General features: G+C 48.3%; 1 protein-coding gene and 1 long non-coding RNA gene across 2 annotated transcripts in view; one reads left to right on the forward strand and one right to left on the reverse strand.

The window, feature by feature from the left end:
• Window positions 1-5,162: 5,162 nt before the first annotated feature.
• Window positions 5,163-6,651, reverse strand: LOC142428926 (uncharacterized). Its single transcript, XR_012780406.1, has 2 exons — window positions 6,301-6,651; window positions 5,163-6,074 (listed from the first exon to the last, which is right to left on the reverse strand). It is a non-coding gene; the product is annotated as an uncharacterized LOC142428926 (long non-coding RNA).
• Window positions 6,652-6,793: 142 nt separating this feature from the next.
• Window positions 6,794-17,150, forward strand: part of ENTPD7 (ectonucleoside triphosphate diphosphohydrolase 7) — a 40,439-nt gene continuing 30,082 nt past the window's right edge. Inside the window, exons 1-3 of the mRNA XM_075535103.1 lie at window positions 6,794-6,912; window positions 7,197-7,299; window positions 9,380-9,562. Coding sequence (XP_075391218.1) covers window positions 7,292-7,299; window positions 9,380-9,562 — 191 coding nt within the window. The 5' untranslated portion in view covers window positions 6,794-6,912; window positions 7,197-7,291. The remainder of the gene's footprint in view (window positions 6,913-7,196; window positions 7,300-9,379; window positions 9,563-17,150) is intronic.

Genomic DNA, 17,150 nt, shown 5'->3' on the forward strand with positions numbered 1-17,150 from the left:
TTAAAGCGACAGCTGGGGTGCTGTCTTCTTGAACAGGCAGGGGGTGTGGTAGCTAGGGAAACGGGCTCTTTTTGTGGGTCCACTTCCCTGGTGGCCCCTGTACAGGGCTGGAGGTAGAGGCAGGGATAATGGGAGAAAAGATTCCGTAGTTCTTCCATACTTTCTTCTGCTTGCCACTCTGAGGCCCTCACAGCTAGGCACCAGTTCCTTCTTGTATTTGTGGGGGGAGGATTAAAGGGATGACTTATTTATGCCACCATCTTCCTTTTAATCTTAAGCTTATATCTGGAAGTAGATAAAGGGCCTTATCTTATGTCTTTTATATAAATATCCATCATGAGCTTTTTTATATAAACCTTTCTTGGCTTAGATTTGTACTCTCTCTTTAAGATGGAGAAGATCTTTCCCAGAAGTATCCTTCCTTCTCTCCCCCATCGGCGGCCTTCCCTGCGGATCGTGGACTGGAATTGCATCCCTGCGGATCGTGGACTGGAATTGCATCGCAAGTCCATCTTTAAACCAATCGTTCGTTTCTGAGGCTGAGTTGAGACCTAGTGCTCTTCAGGCACATGGCCAAGCATAAAAGTATGATCATTTGAATAAAATTAATATTCTTTTAATAAGAAGGAAGGGGGAATGATCATTTGGGGGAGTAGGCAGCTTGTAGGATGGGCCATACTATGTTAAGGAATTTGGACTCTGGAGAGATTTTAAACCAGAAGCAGCATGTGACCAGGATATCAGCATATAGGGGCCTTCTGATGGTTTGGAGGCAGGATGACCAGTTCAAACTGCTGCCAGCTATTGAATTATCCATTTATTTTATTAAATATTTCAGTTATTTTAATAAATCATTTTATTGGGGCCTCTTACAGCGTGTATGATGATCCATACATCAATTGTATCAAGCACATTTGTCCATATGTTGCCATCATCATTCTCAAAACATTTTCTTTCTACTTGAGCCCTTGGTATCAGCTCCTCTTTTTTTCTTTCCTTCCCCCACCTTCCCACCCTCGTGACCCTTTGATAATTATAAAAAATTATTATTTCATATCTTACACAGTCTGCTGTCTACCTTCACCCACGTTTCTGTTGTTCGTCCCCCTGTGGGGAGGATTTACACATCGATCATTGTGATTAGTTCTCCCTGTCTTCCCCTTCTCCCCTCACCTTCCACCTACCCTCATGATATCACTACTCCTATTACTGTTCCTGGGAAGTTTATTTGTCCTGGATTCTGTGTGTTGAAATCTCTTTTCTATACCAGTGAACATGCTCTGGTCTAGCTGGATTTGTAAGGCAGAACTGGGGTCATGATAGTGCAATGGGGGGGGGGTGAGGGTAGGAAGCATTAAAGAACTAGAGGAATGTTGTGTGTTTCATCAGTGCAATACTGCACCCTATCTGAATCATCCCTTCCATGTGGCCCTTCTGTGAGAGGATGTCCAATTGTCTACAGGTGGGCTTTGGGTCTCTTCTCTGACACCTCTTCGTTCACATTGATATGATTGTTTGTTTTGGGTCTTCTGATGCCTGATACCTGATCCCATCAACACCTCATGATCACACAGGCTGGTGTGCTTCTTCCATGTGGGCTTTGTTTTTTCCCTGCTAGATGGCCACTTGTTTAAGTTCAAGCCTTTAAGACCCCAGATGCTACATCTTTTGATAGTTGAACACCATCCACTTTCTTGACCACATTTGCTTATGCACCTATTTTGTCTTCAGTGAATGTGTCAGGAGGGTGAGCATCATAAGAGTGCCAGGTTATTAGAACAAAGTGTTCTTGTGTTGAGGGAGGACTTGAATAGAAGCCCAATGTCCGTCTGCTACCTTAATATTTAACATATAAATATGCACATAGACCTATATTCCTATTGCTATATATTAATATATTTACACATATAATGCACATATTTATATCTCCATATATGCCTTTACCCCCAAGTTCTTTCCTCTATTTCCTTTTACTTTCCTCCTGTCCTATTATCACATTCAACCATCATTTGGCTCTCAGCAATTCCTTTCTGCCATAATGCACTTGATCAAATCCCACCAGCAGGCATTCTATGTCCTGCTCGCCATTGATTTTAGACCTCTGTTGTTCCCTTGTCCCTGGGTTTGTTGGCTCCCCACTCCCTTTCTCCTCTCCCATGTCCCCCAGAACCACCAGTCCCGTTTGTTTTTTCCTTGGGATTGTAAACAATCCTGACTGTCTTATATAGATAGACATGGAAAAACAAAAACTAAACCAAAAAAGCCCATGAGTCTGTCTATTGACCCTTATGAGCGTTTTCCGATTGGTCCTGATGAGGTGCCAAGCCCTGCCCTCTAAGGCAGAAGTCTATTGTCGGGATTTCTTGGCGACTTCGTTGCTTTGCTCCCCTTGCTGCTCTGTTGAGCTCACTTCGTGTTTTACCCCAGTGTGTGGGGGATCAGACCAGGCACACTTCCTGCACCGTGTTTCCAGTGCTGTCCCCCTAGTGCTGTGGGTCAGTGAGGGGACGTCGTGTCTCATGGTGGGGCTGCCCCTACAGTCTTCTCGGTGCATTGGCTGCTCTGAGCAGAAACGTCCTGCTCGAGGATTGGGGGCCCAGATGCAGTCCAGCTCTCTCTCTTTCCCTCTTAGTTTGCTCCCTGTGGTCTGGGTAGACCCACCACTCTCCCTGGCTATATCTGCAGTGCTGTGTACTGTAGCGCATTCTTCTGGGGAGGGGGGCCAACGTAGCTGGGATCGGGCCTGCCCCACAGATTAATCTATTTTTATAATTAAAGAGTTTCTTCCTTCATGGCTCTGATCTGCTCATTTGAAGACTGTTGAAAGGTTCAATGTTTCGTTACATGTATATTTACACACAAACACATGGAGAGAATTGGTCCTTTTGATAGAATTTTACAAATCTATCGACATCTTTTTTTATGATCTTATTATTTTTACATTTTCATAGGACCAGTAATGATAGAAGTTCTTCTGTCTATGACATCATAAGATATTGGAGAAGCTTTAGAACTTCAGCCAATTGAACTTAGAACACCCAGTGACTAATTGGATGGAATGGGGAAAGCAGAGTGAAGAGGTTCTAGAATGACTCCCAGGTTTCTGCTGAAGGTGAATCATGGGCTGTCTCAGCAAGGCTGGGAATCTGTATGGAGCAGGTTTGGGTTCGTAAGATGAGCTGGGAAAGAAAGATCTTGGTTTTAGACAATGAGATAACTAAGAGACACAGAAAGAGAGGTGAGCAAACTTAGGTTCCTTCAGAGCAGTGGTTCTCAACCTTCCTCAGGCTGCGACCCTTTCATAAAGTTCCTTATGTGGTGGTGACCCCCCCAACCATAAAATTATTTTCATTGCTACTTCATCACTGTAATTTTGCTACTGTTATGAATCAGGTGATCCTGGTGAAAGGGTTGTTCATCCCCAAAGGGGTCGCGACCCATAGGTTGAGAACCGCTGCCTTAGAGGTTAGGGTGGGATGGAGTATGGGGAAGAAAATGGATGAAGGGAAATGAAGCAGTGCTTTCAAGTGACAATGTGACCGGTTTGGCCGAGTTTGCTCAGGGCTGGGTAGTATCAGGGACATCTTGAGAAAATTACAAAGGTTAATTGTACACGTCTTTAAAGAGCAGTTAGAAACCTGTTTGGGAATATGCGTTTCTATAATTTGTTTCAACATGTTGAGTTACAGCAAATGAGGTAGAAAATAATCTCAACCTTTTAATTTTGGGCCTTGCCAACTGGAAACCTCTGAACCCACCCCTGTGAGCTGTTAATTAGAGAGGAATTACTTTTGTAAATGCTAGAGGGCAAATGGCCTTATTAAAGGCAGCATGGTTCAAACCACAAGGACAAAGAAACTTATATCAATTAAGACGTTATTGAGATTAAATGCAAATTTCTTTTCAATCTTATTATTTTAAATGGCCACAGCCATCAAGTGAATTCAGCGTCATAGCGACGCGTAAGGATCGGTTTTCTGTGGCTGTGCTTCTTTATCCGAGGAGATAACCTTGTCTGTAAATTTTAGATTTAAGCCAGGGGAGCAAAGTGATGAAATCCCCGAGGAATACCAAAAAATAGACTTTGGAGACAGAGTGTGGCACCCCATCAGACTTGACTAGAAAACACTCGTAAAGGCCAACAAACAGACTCTGAACTATTAAAAAAAATTTTTTTTTAATTTAAAGCCTCGAAGAAGCTGGTGGGTTTATTTAGTAGCCCAGTGCTCCCCAACAGCATTACTAGAGCTCATTCACACCGAATAGGATAGTTATTATGAAGAAGAAAGGCAAGAGGATCCAAGATGGCGGCCAACAGGAGGCTGATGAAGGAGCTTGCAGAACCCCTCTGACGTGGAACAAAAAACTTCCGTGACAGCCTGGTTGCTGAAGCTGATGTATTGGCTTGGCAAGGGCTTATTATTCTTGATAACCTTCCACGTGATACAGGAGCTTTAGGAGTTGAAATCAACTTTACAGTGGAGAACCCATTCAAATCACTCAAGATCACTTACCACAAGATTACGACAAGATTACGACACTCAAGATTACAACAAAGGTCTTTAAACATCTACGGGAAAGGCTGGTCGGCTTGCCAGTCATACGTGCTAGAAACTGGAAGCCAGCCACCCAAACCAATCAAGTCACCTGGTCCCTCATATGGTTGTTAGGTGCCATTGAATTGGTTCCAACTTACAACAACCATGGTTACAACAGCAGGACACACTGCCCGATCCTGTGCCATCCTCCCAATGGTTCTTATGTTCGAGCCCAACGTTGCAGCCACTGTGCCAGCCCGCTTGTTAAGGTCTTTTTCGCTGCCCCTCGACTGTCCCAAACAGGATACCCTTCTCCAGGAACTGCTCTCTCCTGCCAACATGTCCAAAGTATGTGAGAAGGAGTTTTGTCATTCTTGCATTCTGGCTGCACTTCCTATATGACAAATTTGAGATCTATGTGTACACGCATGTGTACATGCATATGTTTGTATGTGGTTTGGCTCAGAGTTCTATTGTCCTATGTGGTCTGACCATTGTTCATCTGTCTATTCAGTCTCTCATGACTACTGTCTTCTCCCTCATCACCCCTCCCAATTTGGTTGAGCTTCCTCCTTGTACACACACACACACACACACACACACACACACACACACACACCATCATAGGTTTCCAGTTGCTGGGTGCATGGGTTTATTCTAAACAAGTTTATTGCGACAAGTCTCTGCAAGCATTGGAGCTTTGCAGCAAAGTTACGGGAATGCCGCCCCACAGGAACAGCAAACGGGATCATCTTGATAGATGTTTTTTCAAAGGACACTGATCATCAGGGCTTTTTATGAAGAAGTTTTATGAACATCGAAAACTACACTGGTGAGAAAAAGATCAAGAACGTTGCACCAAGGGGTCCCCCCCTCTCCCCCTACCACACCCCCTAGCAATGCACTGCTCATTCTTCTGAAGAGGTAGCCTGTAAGAATTACAGTGGGAAAGCTTACCACCACCACCCCCCATTCCTATAGGGATGATCTTGCCCCTTTAGATTTCTTTTTCTTGCCCAAACTCAGAGCATTTCAAAGGAAAACCATTTTGAGTTCCCTGCGGATCCCAAACTGCCATTTTGACCGAAGTTGGAGAGTGCGGCATTCTTCTGGAAAGGCATCACTGCCTTCAGAAGGGTATAGACCTAGATGGAGGATATGCCGAGAACCAATAGCTTCACATTTTGCTTTAATACATATTTCTATGATTTTTGTCGCAATGCTGTCATTATCATTGAGTGGCTTCTGACTCATGGCCACCCTATAGGACAGGGTAGACCAGCTGCAGTGATATCTGAGACTGCGATTGTTTATGGGGGTAGAAGACACAGCTTGCTCCCTCAGCTGCGCGGGTGATTTCGAACTGTTGACCTTACGGTTCGCAGCCTACGGTACCACCAACGGTCCCAAGGCAAGCCTAAGACAGATTCCACCAAGGTGCGCTGCGAGGGAGGCAGCAGGGCGCCGCGGATGACGTGGCAAGGGGGAGTTGAATTTGACCAAGCTTGGACTTTGTCCTGCTCCCAAGGCTGCCTCCTGGAAAGGAAAGAAACTGCTGGTGTAAGCAAGGAAGAACAAAAAACGTCAAAGAAACACCATCTTCCAAGGGCTCAAGTAGAAAGCAAGTGTTTTGAGAAGGATGAGGGCAACAAATGTGCAAATGTGCTTGACACAATGGATCAATGGATTGTGATAAGAGTTGTAGGAGCCCCCTCCCCCAAAAATGATTTTTAAAAAAGAAGAAAAGAAACACCATCTTCACCTCTCTCTATTCCTGCAGGGCACGGACACAGCGGCTCAGAGGGCCTGCCATGCGGCGGCCATCGGATGAGCGCAGAATGAATGCGGGCCAGGGCTCTGGTGTGGTCGCCCTCGCTCCCGATTTATGGTTTCCTCTTGGGACAGAACAATGAGGCTGGAGCATGGGTTTGGCAGGTAGATCGTAGGAAAGGGGCGCATTTCCGCCGCTCACGCTCCGGGACCCACCACTGCAGCCGCCGGGCGTCCGCAAGCCGGGCCGGGCCGCTGGCACCCCGGGGCGCTCAGCACGCTCCCCCGGGCGCCCACCGGCCGGCCCCTCGGGGCAGCGCCGCAGGCCGGCGCCCTCCGGGATTGGCAGCGGCCCGAAATGCCGGGGCGGGCGCTGGAGGGCCCGCGCCCGTGAGGATTGGCCGCGGTGGCGGACGGACGGGCGGGCGGGCGGAGGGCGGCGCGTCTCGGCGGGCTCGCGACAGCCATTGGCTCCCTGCGGTTTCCTTGGGGACGTGGCTGCGCCGCCTGCCCGGGCCCTCCTTCCGGCTGGGCTTTGGGGCGCGGGGAGCGACTTCTGCGCCAAACGAGCGGCGCCGAGGGAGCCGGCCGGGCGCTCGATCCCGTGAGTGTGGGCGCGGGCGGGCTGCGGGGCGGGGAGGGGAAGCGGGGACCCCGGCGCCGCCACCTGGGACACCTGGTTCCTCGAGGATAGCTGGTTTCCGAGGAGGCTCCGACACCCCCCAACCCCCCCAAGGAGCGGGGCTGCGGTCCTCTGGGCACGGAGAACACGAGTGGGCGATCCGGAGTGGGAGCCCGAGATGGGCTATGGATCGTGACCTTCTCGCGGAGCTCTGGTCTCGTGGGCGTTGCTGGAGATGGTACTGAACCCCAACCAACTCTTTCCAGGCAGCAGATCAGAGAGATGCCTGGGACAGGGAGGCCACAGTCTCTGGGCCGAAGGAAAAGGAGGTGACAGACGTTGAGACCACGGAAGGGAACCCATGGCTAGGTAAGGCTGCACATTTTGTCTCCCTGATTGGGGGCTCAGAGGGAGTGAAAGTCAAGTTGGAGGGTCTTGGGAGCCCTGGTGGTGTAATAGCCGCCTGACTGCTTTAGAAGTCACCAGCCGCTCTGTGGTTGAAAGAGGAAGCTCACAGGGAGGAACTTCTACCCTGCCCTTTAGGGTCTCCGTGAGTCAGAATTGATTACGGCTGTGAATTTGGTTTGGGTTCGGGAGGATGTTCCAGGTTCGGTTTGCCCAGAGGGTGCCCTGGTTTTGGAATCCTGGTCAGATTGAAAGCAAGATCAAAGCTGTTTTCTTTGGAAAACCAAACCCACAGCCATCAAGTGGATTCTAGCTCATAACAACCTTCATAGAACAGTAGATCTGCTCCGCAGGATTTCAAGACTACATCGTTATGAGACCAGCCAGCCTCCTCTTTCTCCTGCAGAGTGGCAGGTGGGCTTGAGCCACCTACCTTGGGGTTAGCAGCTCAATTCCTAATGCATCAAACACCAGGGATCTGTATTCTTTTGAAGGCAGATCAAATATTCCTTTCCAATCACCATGAGGTGGTGAAGCATCTGTGTGCAATCAGCCCCAGCAAGTGCTAGATTGTAACGTTCTTTTGCGTTTCCGGTTGAGTTCAGCTCAGCGAGGGGGAGTAGTCCTGGTTGACTGTGGTTCAGTGCTCAGCCAAGGGAAAAGGTCCGTGGTTTGAACCCACTATCTGTGTCCTGGGAGAAGGACCTGTGAGTCGGCTTCCATAAAGATTTACAAGCTTGGAAACTCTGTAGGGAACCAACTGGATGACCAGTTGGTTTTGGTTTGATTCGGCCAAATGGCTTTGGTTCTGTGTTTTAGGTGTGGTGTAGTGATTCTCATTGGGCGGCGAACCGCAAGTTCACCAGTTTGAAACCACCAGCCACTCGGCTAGAGAAAGATGAGGCTTTCTACTCCTGTCAAACGTTACAGTCTGGGAAAGCTGCAGGGGCGGTTCTACCCTGTCCTGTAGGGTCACTCTGCGTTGGGATTGACCCCTATGCAGTGAATTTGGTTTGGGTGCAAAGGTGTTAATTACTGATTTAAGGGTTGGAAGTTAGGGTTAACCTTGAAGTTGGACATTTGGGTCCACCCAGAGGTGCCTGGGATGAGCTAATTTAGAAAATCAGTCATGGAGCACACTTATGCTGTGATGGGAATGAGGTTGCCAGGAGTCTGAGGCTAATAGCAATTGGTACCCCTTGAAGATGTAAACAGAGTTTGTTTGTTTGTTTTTGCAGTGAACTTTTGGAAACAGACTGACTGAGGTTCTTTTGAAACAGTTTCAGAACGTGATCATTGAAACAGTTTCAGAACGTGATCAGCTGAATCTATACATGAATATACTCAAGCTTTAAAATGATGAATGTGTATCAGCATATTATATACCCATAGGGGATACTTGTCAAATTGTGAGTGTGTGTGTACGTGTACACCAAGATGCAGAACAGTAGTTATGGTGTGCACCATTTGTGTAAAACTAAAGGAATGAACATATACACACGTAACACATACATGTAGATACATATTTCCATATGCATGCTGCTTATTTATGCTTGTGTGTACCTAAACTATCCTTCACGAAGCAGGTAGAAACTGAGTAACAGTGGTTGCCACCAGGTGGGGGGTCATCACGACCAACATGCACTTTTCCTCAGACCTTTTTGAACTTTCTTTTGTAACATCTGCATATATTGTCGATTCGTTTTTTGTTTTTTTTAAAAGCGCTTGGCTGAATTTGCTGACTTTCTGCATCTTCATAGTTGTCGTTGTTGTGATTCTTGAGGTTGCCCAGGAAACTGAGCATCTTTTCACTGCTGTGAGATGAAGTCTTTGGCCTGCACCCCAAAAGTGTGCCCCTTGGGAAAGGAGTCGACAGGGCTTCTCTGATAGGTACGGTAGTGGCACCATGGACCATGGAGGTGTTTTCTACCCTCTGAGACGAACGGGCTCCTTTGAGTCCTGCCGGCCAGCTGCGTTCTTGCTTTCATCAGGAAGGGCATTTTATCCAAATGAGAACCACTCTTTCCAATTTGTCGCATTTCAGGATCAGTTTTTCCTACCTCTGCCCAGCCTCCTGGTACTTCACTGTGCCCACGGTGAGCCCGTTTCCCCGGCAGCGAGTGGCGTTCCTGGGACTCTTCTTCGTGTCCTGTGTCCTTCTACTGATGCTAATGGTGGACTTTCGACACCGGGCAGTGTCCTTACCACGAGACCGGCAATACGAAAGGTGAGTCAGCTTTGATCTCCTCGATCAGCTTTGATGCGAAGCCCATAACCAGTCTGACAGACGGCTTAACTCATTACGACCTTCGGTCTTTTGCGGGGGACCTCCCACTCTGATTGGTACAGCGGCGGCCGGTTATTGCAGTGCAGAAGATCTGAAGCCCTCTTTGGGCAGTATTCAGTCTTGCTAACTCCTTTTAACCCTGAAAGGCATCTTTCTGGGATCTTGGATTGGTGGGCTGAGGCATGTTGGATGTGTACATGTTTAGGATTATTATGTACTCTTGAGGAATGGACCCCTTGACCTTTATTAAATGTCTCTCGTTATATTCTTGGCTCTGAAATGTACTTTGTCTAGTATTCTATCGCATATAAGGAGACCTGGTGGTAAAGTGGGTTAAGTGGTGGGTTGGTGACTGACAGGTCAGCTGTTTGAATCCACCAGTTGTGCTCTGGGAGGAAGATGAGGTCATTGGCGGAAGTCAAGATGTACAGCCTCAGAAAGCCTGTGAAGGAGCTTTGCACATCCTATAAGGTTGCTGTGAGTCGGAATCAACTCAGTAGCAGTGGATTTAGTATTAATACGCACATCACTACTTGAATAAATGGCGCGGAGGCCCTATCTGAGTTCCTCTGGTCCCATAAGGGAGAAGGAGAAGCCAACTACTCACCCACCCAAGCAAGGCCTATTGCCATGAGGCAGAAGTCAGACATGCCTCTGTCCTTCCATCTTCCTTTACCCTCTTTCCGCACCAACGGTCCCTCCTGTGACACTCCGGGTTCGAGAATCTCACAGACGATGCTCCACAGTACGAAGGCTTCTCAGGGAAGTAAGCACAAGTCAGGACCAGCAAACAGTGAGGATACGGTCGCTGGGCCACAGCAACACCTCTGTCAGCCAGCAGCCAGCTCTCTTTCATCCTTAGTCTCTCAGCCAGGCGGTCCCTTTGCTTCTGCCTCCGTGCGCCAGAAAGCCCGCCCGCTGCTCTGTCCCACCTGCTCATGGTCTCCTTGCCTTGGCCTCGGGTCTCAGTGTGGCATGAGCTCCGCTGCCTCGGCCACTTCAAGCAGGGATTGTAAATGTGTTCCATTGTCTTCCTGGATGGCCCCAGGACTTCTCTCTGTTGCTGCTTCATCCTGATGGCCAGAGGAGGGGCAAGAGGATAATCCCCTCTGTTAGTGTTCTGCACGTCCACGTGCATCTTCACTCCTGCCCTGACGCAGAGAGGAACGGTCTGTCCGTCTTGGAAGACTGAAGGAGAACCTGTCTAGAAGCCTCCAGTCATCTTTCCCTTGGAATTATTATTATTTTTAAAATTTTTTTTTGCCTAGAACTAGGACGCATGCCTACTTCCCTTAGTATTTCTGGGTTGTTCGGTTCCCAGTGAGTCAGTGAAACATTTATCGAGCACCTGTTATATGCCAGGCGATCAGAGGCCCCAGGATACAGATACTTCTTTGGTGCCTTTCCTCAAGAAATATGTCTAATCATTTTCCTTCTCCTTCACCATCTGAGTTGTTGTTGAAGGAAACTTTGCTAGGGAGACACTGTCGAGGAAGACCTGGCGCGGGGCCAGGGGGCCAAGAGGGAGAATAATTGGAATCTTTGGTGCAAGTTGATGATGGTTGCTAGCATCTGCGCAGTGGCAGTAAGACTCAGAGACGTAAAGGTAGAGGAGAGAGGTGGGAAGTGGAGTGACGTGCACTTGGTACCTGTGCATGAGAATGCAGGGGCAGGGGGCGATTTCTTGTCATCTCGAGAATCAAATGGGATTCCGTGAACTTCTGGTTTAAAACCTTGTTGTGGGTCTCCACTACACCTTGAGTAAGTTCTAAACTCTCTCTCCGGGCACAGTGTTTCTGCTGGCACTTCAGCCCTGTGCTTCAGCCTTTCAGACTAAGTTCTCTCTTGCCTTGGGCCTTGGATGTTTAATACTCAGGCTAGAATGTTCTCTCTTCTCTCTCTCTCTCTCTCTCTCTCTCTCTCTCTCTCTCTCTCTCTCTCTCTCTCTCTCTCTCTGTCTCTGTCTCTCTGTTCCAGGTCTCTTCAATGTTACCTTCTCAGAGAATCCCTACCTGACTGGCTCAGCCCCTACCGTTATTCTCTGTCCCAGCACCACCCACTGCCGTCAAGGGCTTGCTGAGACTGTAAGTCCTTACAAGAGCATATAGCTGTTTTTCTCCCACGGAGCGGCAGGGAGGTTTGAACCGCTCACCTTGAGGTCAGCAGTCCCAACACTGAACCCAACGGCACCACCTATGTTGTCTGGCTTCCTGAGCAACATGAAGCGCTTGTTTCACGGGAACCGATTTTGCTCGGCCTCTGTGACGGCACCTGGCAGCAGCCGCTCCGCTGGAATGGAGCTCGGCAGGAGTTGTGACGAGGTAGATCCTCAAGCGGCCAGCTCCGCCAAGTAGAAGCCATTGGATTGAGTTCATTGAAAAAGGTAGTGGTGGAGCTAAGGGGTCATTGACACACAGACTGCCCTGTTGTGAGGAGTTTATCGAAGTTGCAACATTGTGGAAGGCTCTGGCCTAGCAGGTGGGTAGCTTAGTGCACCTTGATACTTAATGTCAGGCTATGTATACATCAGCACACTTTATTCTATATCATCAAACAGCATTTGTGGCAGCTTCCAGGACTCTTTTATTTTTCTTTGTTTTAACTTTTTACCTGCGAAATGCCAAGACTTGCAGAGAAGAACATTAATTGACACCAACAATTCGCCCACATTTCCTTTCACCTCATTCATTGCGATCCCTCCTGTAACACCACTTAGGACCCTTGGTCCCCGTGCTCTGCTTCTATCCTTCCCTCTTTCCGAACCCCCCTGAGCTTTGTCTTTGGGTAAATGCCGCCTTGTTGATCCCCAGTGGCTGGTTATTAGAGGGGGTGTGTACCTCGCGCACGCACATAGACCTGTCCATTGTTTGGCTGAAAATTGGACCGCAGGTCAGCTCATTTCCAGACTTGAAGACTGACTAAGGACCGCGGTCTTGGCGGGTCACACAAATCACTTCCGATCAGTGAGCTTGATCTGAGACATACTGGAAGCAAACATGTCCAGAGAACTTGATAGATGCATCACACAGTGGCATCGACCCTGAGGTCCAGTGGTGACGAGAACATGCCCTTTGAACTCACCAAGTTAATACTCTAGGTAGGGTGGCTGACCTGAGTGAGTACCCTGATGAGATAAGGGCTTTTATTCATCTGTGCAGAATTTGGAACAAAGGCTCATGGGTTCAGAAGAAGCCTGGGAGTAACCAAATACGCTATCACAACTTTCCTGTTCTCTGACTGCTCATGCATTTTATTGATAAGATAAGATACTTTCATTTTATATGGTGTTCCAATTAGTTTGTCTCTTGTCTCAGAACACAACAAATTAAGAGTACAGTTGGGGAGGGGATAGTCATTAGATTCAGGTACTCTGATGACAAGTTATAAGATCTACCATCTTGACAGTGAGGCAAGAGCGAGAAAATGAATTTTTAAAAAACACAGTAGCTCAACCCATTTCTATGGACATTTCTGTAGTGATAAACAGCTCTACATCGATAGTTAAAATCGCATTAGTTCGCAGCCTGGTAACTTACGAAAATGAGGACGTTAGCTCAGTAGTTTTCAACTTTTGTATCTCTGAAACATTTGAGGATCTTTAAAAATGCCAATAATCGGGCCTCTTCTTGACTCTTGAGCGCAGTCAGGCTGTGGGACTGGGCACATTTACCTGGTGGATATTGTGGTGCAGAGCGTTTCAGGCCAGCCAGTTCCCATCGTTTGCTGTGAGGGTGTCAGTAAAGAGAGACGCCCCCGCTGTTTAAGACGTGTGTCAGCTATCCTCGTCAACTAATCGCCTGGCATGTGCCATGGACTTTACGATCGATCTTGGCTTCTCAGTGCCCTGGAGCCTCATTGTCTTTACCCGTCTCAGAGTCCTGGTATTAAAGGAGCCCTGGTGGCGCCGTCTGGTAAGCATTGGCTTGCTAAGCACAGAGCCAGCAGTTCAAACCTACCAGCTGCTCCTCAGGAGAAAGATGAGGCTGCCTTTTCCTCTAAAGCAGCGGTTCTCAACCTTCCTCATACCATGACCCTTTCATACCGTTCCTCATGTGGTCATGACCCCCCCAACCATAGCATTATTTTCGTTACTACTTCATCACCGTCATTTTGCTACGGTTGTGAACCAGGCGACCCCTGTGAAAGGGTCGTTCGACACCCAAGATTTACAGCCTCAGAAACTATATATATACACACACACACACACACACACACATATATATACATTACATATACATACACACACATACATATATATATACATATAGGGTCGCTCTGTGTCCGAACAGTCCGCGGGGGGGGGGGGATGGGGGTGTGGAGCAAAGATTAAGCGCTTTGCTGCGAACGGAAAGCCCCACAGTCTGAACCCACAAGAGAAAGGACCCAGTGGCTGCTTCCGTAAGGCCTGCAGCCTGTGTGCGCAGGACCGCTGAGTCGGAGTGAGTGCAGGGACACACGCAGTAGGAGCCTGTCCTTTGGGGGAAATGAACAAGGCACCTAGGACTGCTTGGCACAGCCCGCACTGCCATCGAGTTGATTTGGACTCTCAGCGACCCTAACGACAGGGTAGGACAAGCCCCTGTGTGTTTCCAAGACATTACATCTTTCCAGGAGTAGACAGCCTCATCTCTCTCCCACAAAGTGACGTGTGACTTCGAACTGCTGTCCTTGAGGTTAGCAGCTCAATATATAGCCCACTATGCTACCAGGGCGACTGGACACTGAGCAGGTACTAATCAAATTGTGGTCTTTTCTCCTTCTCTTTTTAAATTAAAGTCAGTGAATAGGGGAGATTTCCCAAGGTAGGCAATGAATGGCTCCCCAGGAAAACGGGGGAAATATCAAAGGCTTGTTAGAAATGTCAACAATTCCCGTGGCACCTGGAGTTGCCATGTTCATTTGACCAGGATAGTGGTTCCCAAGTTGTACACCTGTGGGATTTCATATGCAAAACAGTTTGGTTCTCTGAATAAAATAGCAAGGATTTCCCCCCTCTGAACCCTGTTCTCTGCCCTGTAATCATACACGGAAGATCAGAGGCTTCATCACCTCCATACCACATTTTCCTTCCAACTCTTGCGGCTGCTGCTTAGGTGCCGGTGAGCAGGAGCTGAGGATAAAATGATCATGCAAATGACGGGAGGAAGGGAGACGCTCATCACTTTAGTGCAACAATTACTTCCACAGGCGGTTGTGGTTTGTATGTTCAATGCACGTCAACATTTCCCCCCCCTATTTGAGTTGGTCCTCGTTTCCACTGTGGAATTACATCCGTAGTTGGGGCAGTGCACAGTGTGTGCTGGACTGCCGGAACACACTGACCTCCAGGCACGCACCGAGCCGGTCGGGGAACCTTTGATTGAGCACTTGTGCTCGTGAGAACATGGGTTATTCGTCCATAGTTTTAGTAACTGAGGTGTTGCTACTTAAAATCGTGCTTTGCAGCGTTGTGTTTTTATTACGTACAAAGGTAAGGTAACGGTTGTCAAAGTCCCCCTACATGTAAGGATTTCTGCATGGAAAAGAAACATTTGAATCTAAAGTGATCCCCCCCCCACACACACACACACATTTTCCAGACCTGACAGAACATGAGCATCTGGCTTTGGGGTCGGCCCTGTTGCTGGTGTCAGGGGCCACTGAGTCAATTCTAACTCATGCTAGGTGACCTTCTGTACAGCAGAGCGCCCTCCTCAATCGTTTGCGCATATTGTTGCCACCCCTGCGCCGATCTGTCATGCCAAGGGCCTTCCTCTGTGTACTGCCCCTTCACTCTGCCAAGCACAATGCCCTCTTCCAGGCGCTCGGGCGCCCGGTGTTGTTATTGGTGCACAACAGAAGGAAGCACGGCCGGTCCTGCGCCAGCCTCACCATCGTCGCTCTGCCTGAGCCCATTGCGGCGGCCACGGTGCCAGTCCACCTCCTCGAAGGACCTTCCTCGTTTTTGTTGCCCTTCTACCAGACATGGTGCCCTTCTCCAAAGACTGGTCTCTCCTGGCATCATGTCCGAAGTACGTAAGACCAAGTGTCGCCATCCTTACCTCGAAGGAGTGCTCAAAGGAGCCCAGCCGTATTTTTCCTGGTAGCCAAGCACCATCGGATTTCTTCACCATGCTTTGCTGTGGTACCCACCTCTTCAGTGATCTCCTTATGAGGGCGAGTAGGAAAGGGGGTGTCAGGCAAGCTAGAAACCAGAGCTCTTTTTAAGATTGGTTGAGTCAGGTCTCCTAATCCACTAATTACGTGATATGTGCCATGTTTTATAAGATGTGCTGTTTCGACGTCTTCGGGCTTCATCCATAGTTTACATTCATCTAGGTCAGCAGTTCTCAACCTGTGGGTCGAGACCCCTTTGGGAAAGGGTCATTTGACCCTGTGGTCACCCGATTCATAGCAGTAGCAAAATGACAGTTATGAAGTAACAACGAAAATCACTTTGTGGTTGGGGCAGTCACCACAACATGAGGAACTGTATGAAAGGGTTGCGGCATAAGGAAGGCTTAGAAACACTGATCTAGGCGTCTAGATAAATTAAGTACATATTCCTATTTGTTGCGTATCTACACTGCCGTACTTGGCATGGTAGTTCATTCTGTGGACCATGAGTGGCTATTGACATTTCAGTTAAGTATCTGAAACAAATTGAAATTGAGTTCCTCTACTGTACTAGATAAGGAGCGGTGATGTATAGTGGTTATGCATTGGGTTGCTCACTGCAAGGTCAGCAGTTTGAAAGCACCCACTGCTCCAAAGGAGAACAATGGGACTTGCTACTCCCTGCAAAGAGCTACAGTCTCAGAAAGTCAAAGGGGCAATTCTACTCTGTCCTAAAGGGTTCCTATGAATCGGTGTTGACTTAATGGCAGTGAGCTTGGTTTGGTGTTTATTGTACTGGTCATACTTTAGATGACCTCCTCTGGGAAGGCGGATGTGAGGGATGGCATAGCGGATGTTCTGGTGGCATAGTGCTTAGGAGTTGGGCTGCCATCCACAAGGTCAGTAATTCGAAACCACCATGCTCCTCTGGAGGAAGATGGGGCTTTCTATTCCCCCAAAGAGTTGCAGTGCCGGAAGCCCACGGGGGACAGTTCTACCCTGTCCTCCAGTGTCACCATGAGCCAGCATCAGTTCGATGGCAGGGAGTTGGAGCGTTTGCGGTACAGAGATCAGCCATTTCCATCGTCATGAGAACACCCTGTTATTCTCCTCTAGTCTACCTCGTGGTAGGTCCTCCGTTGGATGCTGGGTAAATGGCTAAGATTTCATGTTAATTGCAGCATGCATGCATATAAATGGTATAAGACTAGCATTAGTAAACTGTTGTGGATTAAATCTTCCGTACTCAGTACATTTCTTTTTTAACTTTCATGTTTAATCGCCCCTGCTGTTATCCTTGGCGAGCCCCGACGGCCTGGTGGGTTACATGTTAGGCTGCTAACGGAAAGACCAACAGTTCGAACTCCCCAGCCACTCTCTGGGAGAAAGACGAGGCTATCTGCTTCCACAAGATTTCCAGCCTCGGGAACCC

The sequence above is a fragment of the Tenrec ecaudatus genome, chromosome 16, assembly GCF_050624435.1.
Source record: "Tenrec ecaudatus isolate mTenEca1 chromosome 16, mTenEca1.hap1, whole genome shotgun sequence".
NCBI classification, from domain to species: domain Eukaryota; kingdom Metazoa; phylum Chordata; class Mammalia; order Afrosoricida; family Tenrecidae; genus Tenrec; species Tenrec ecaudatus.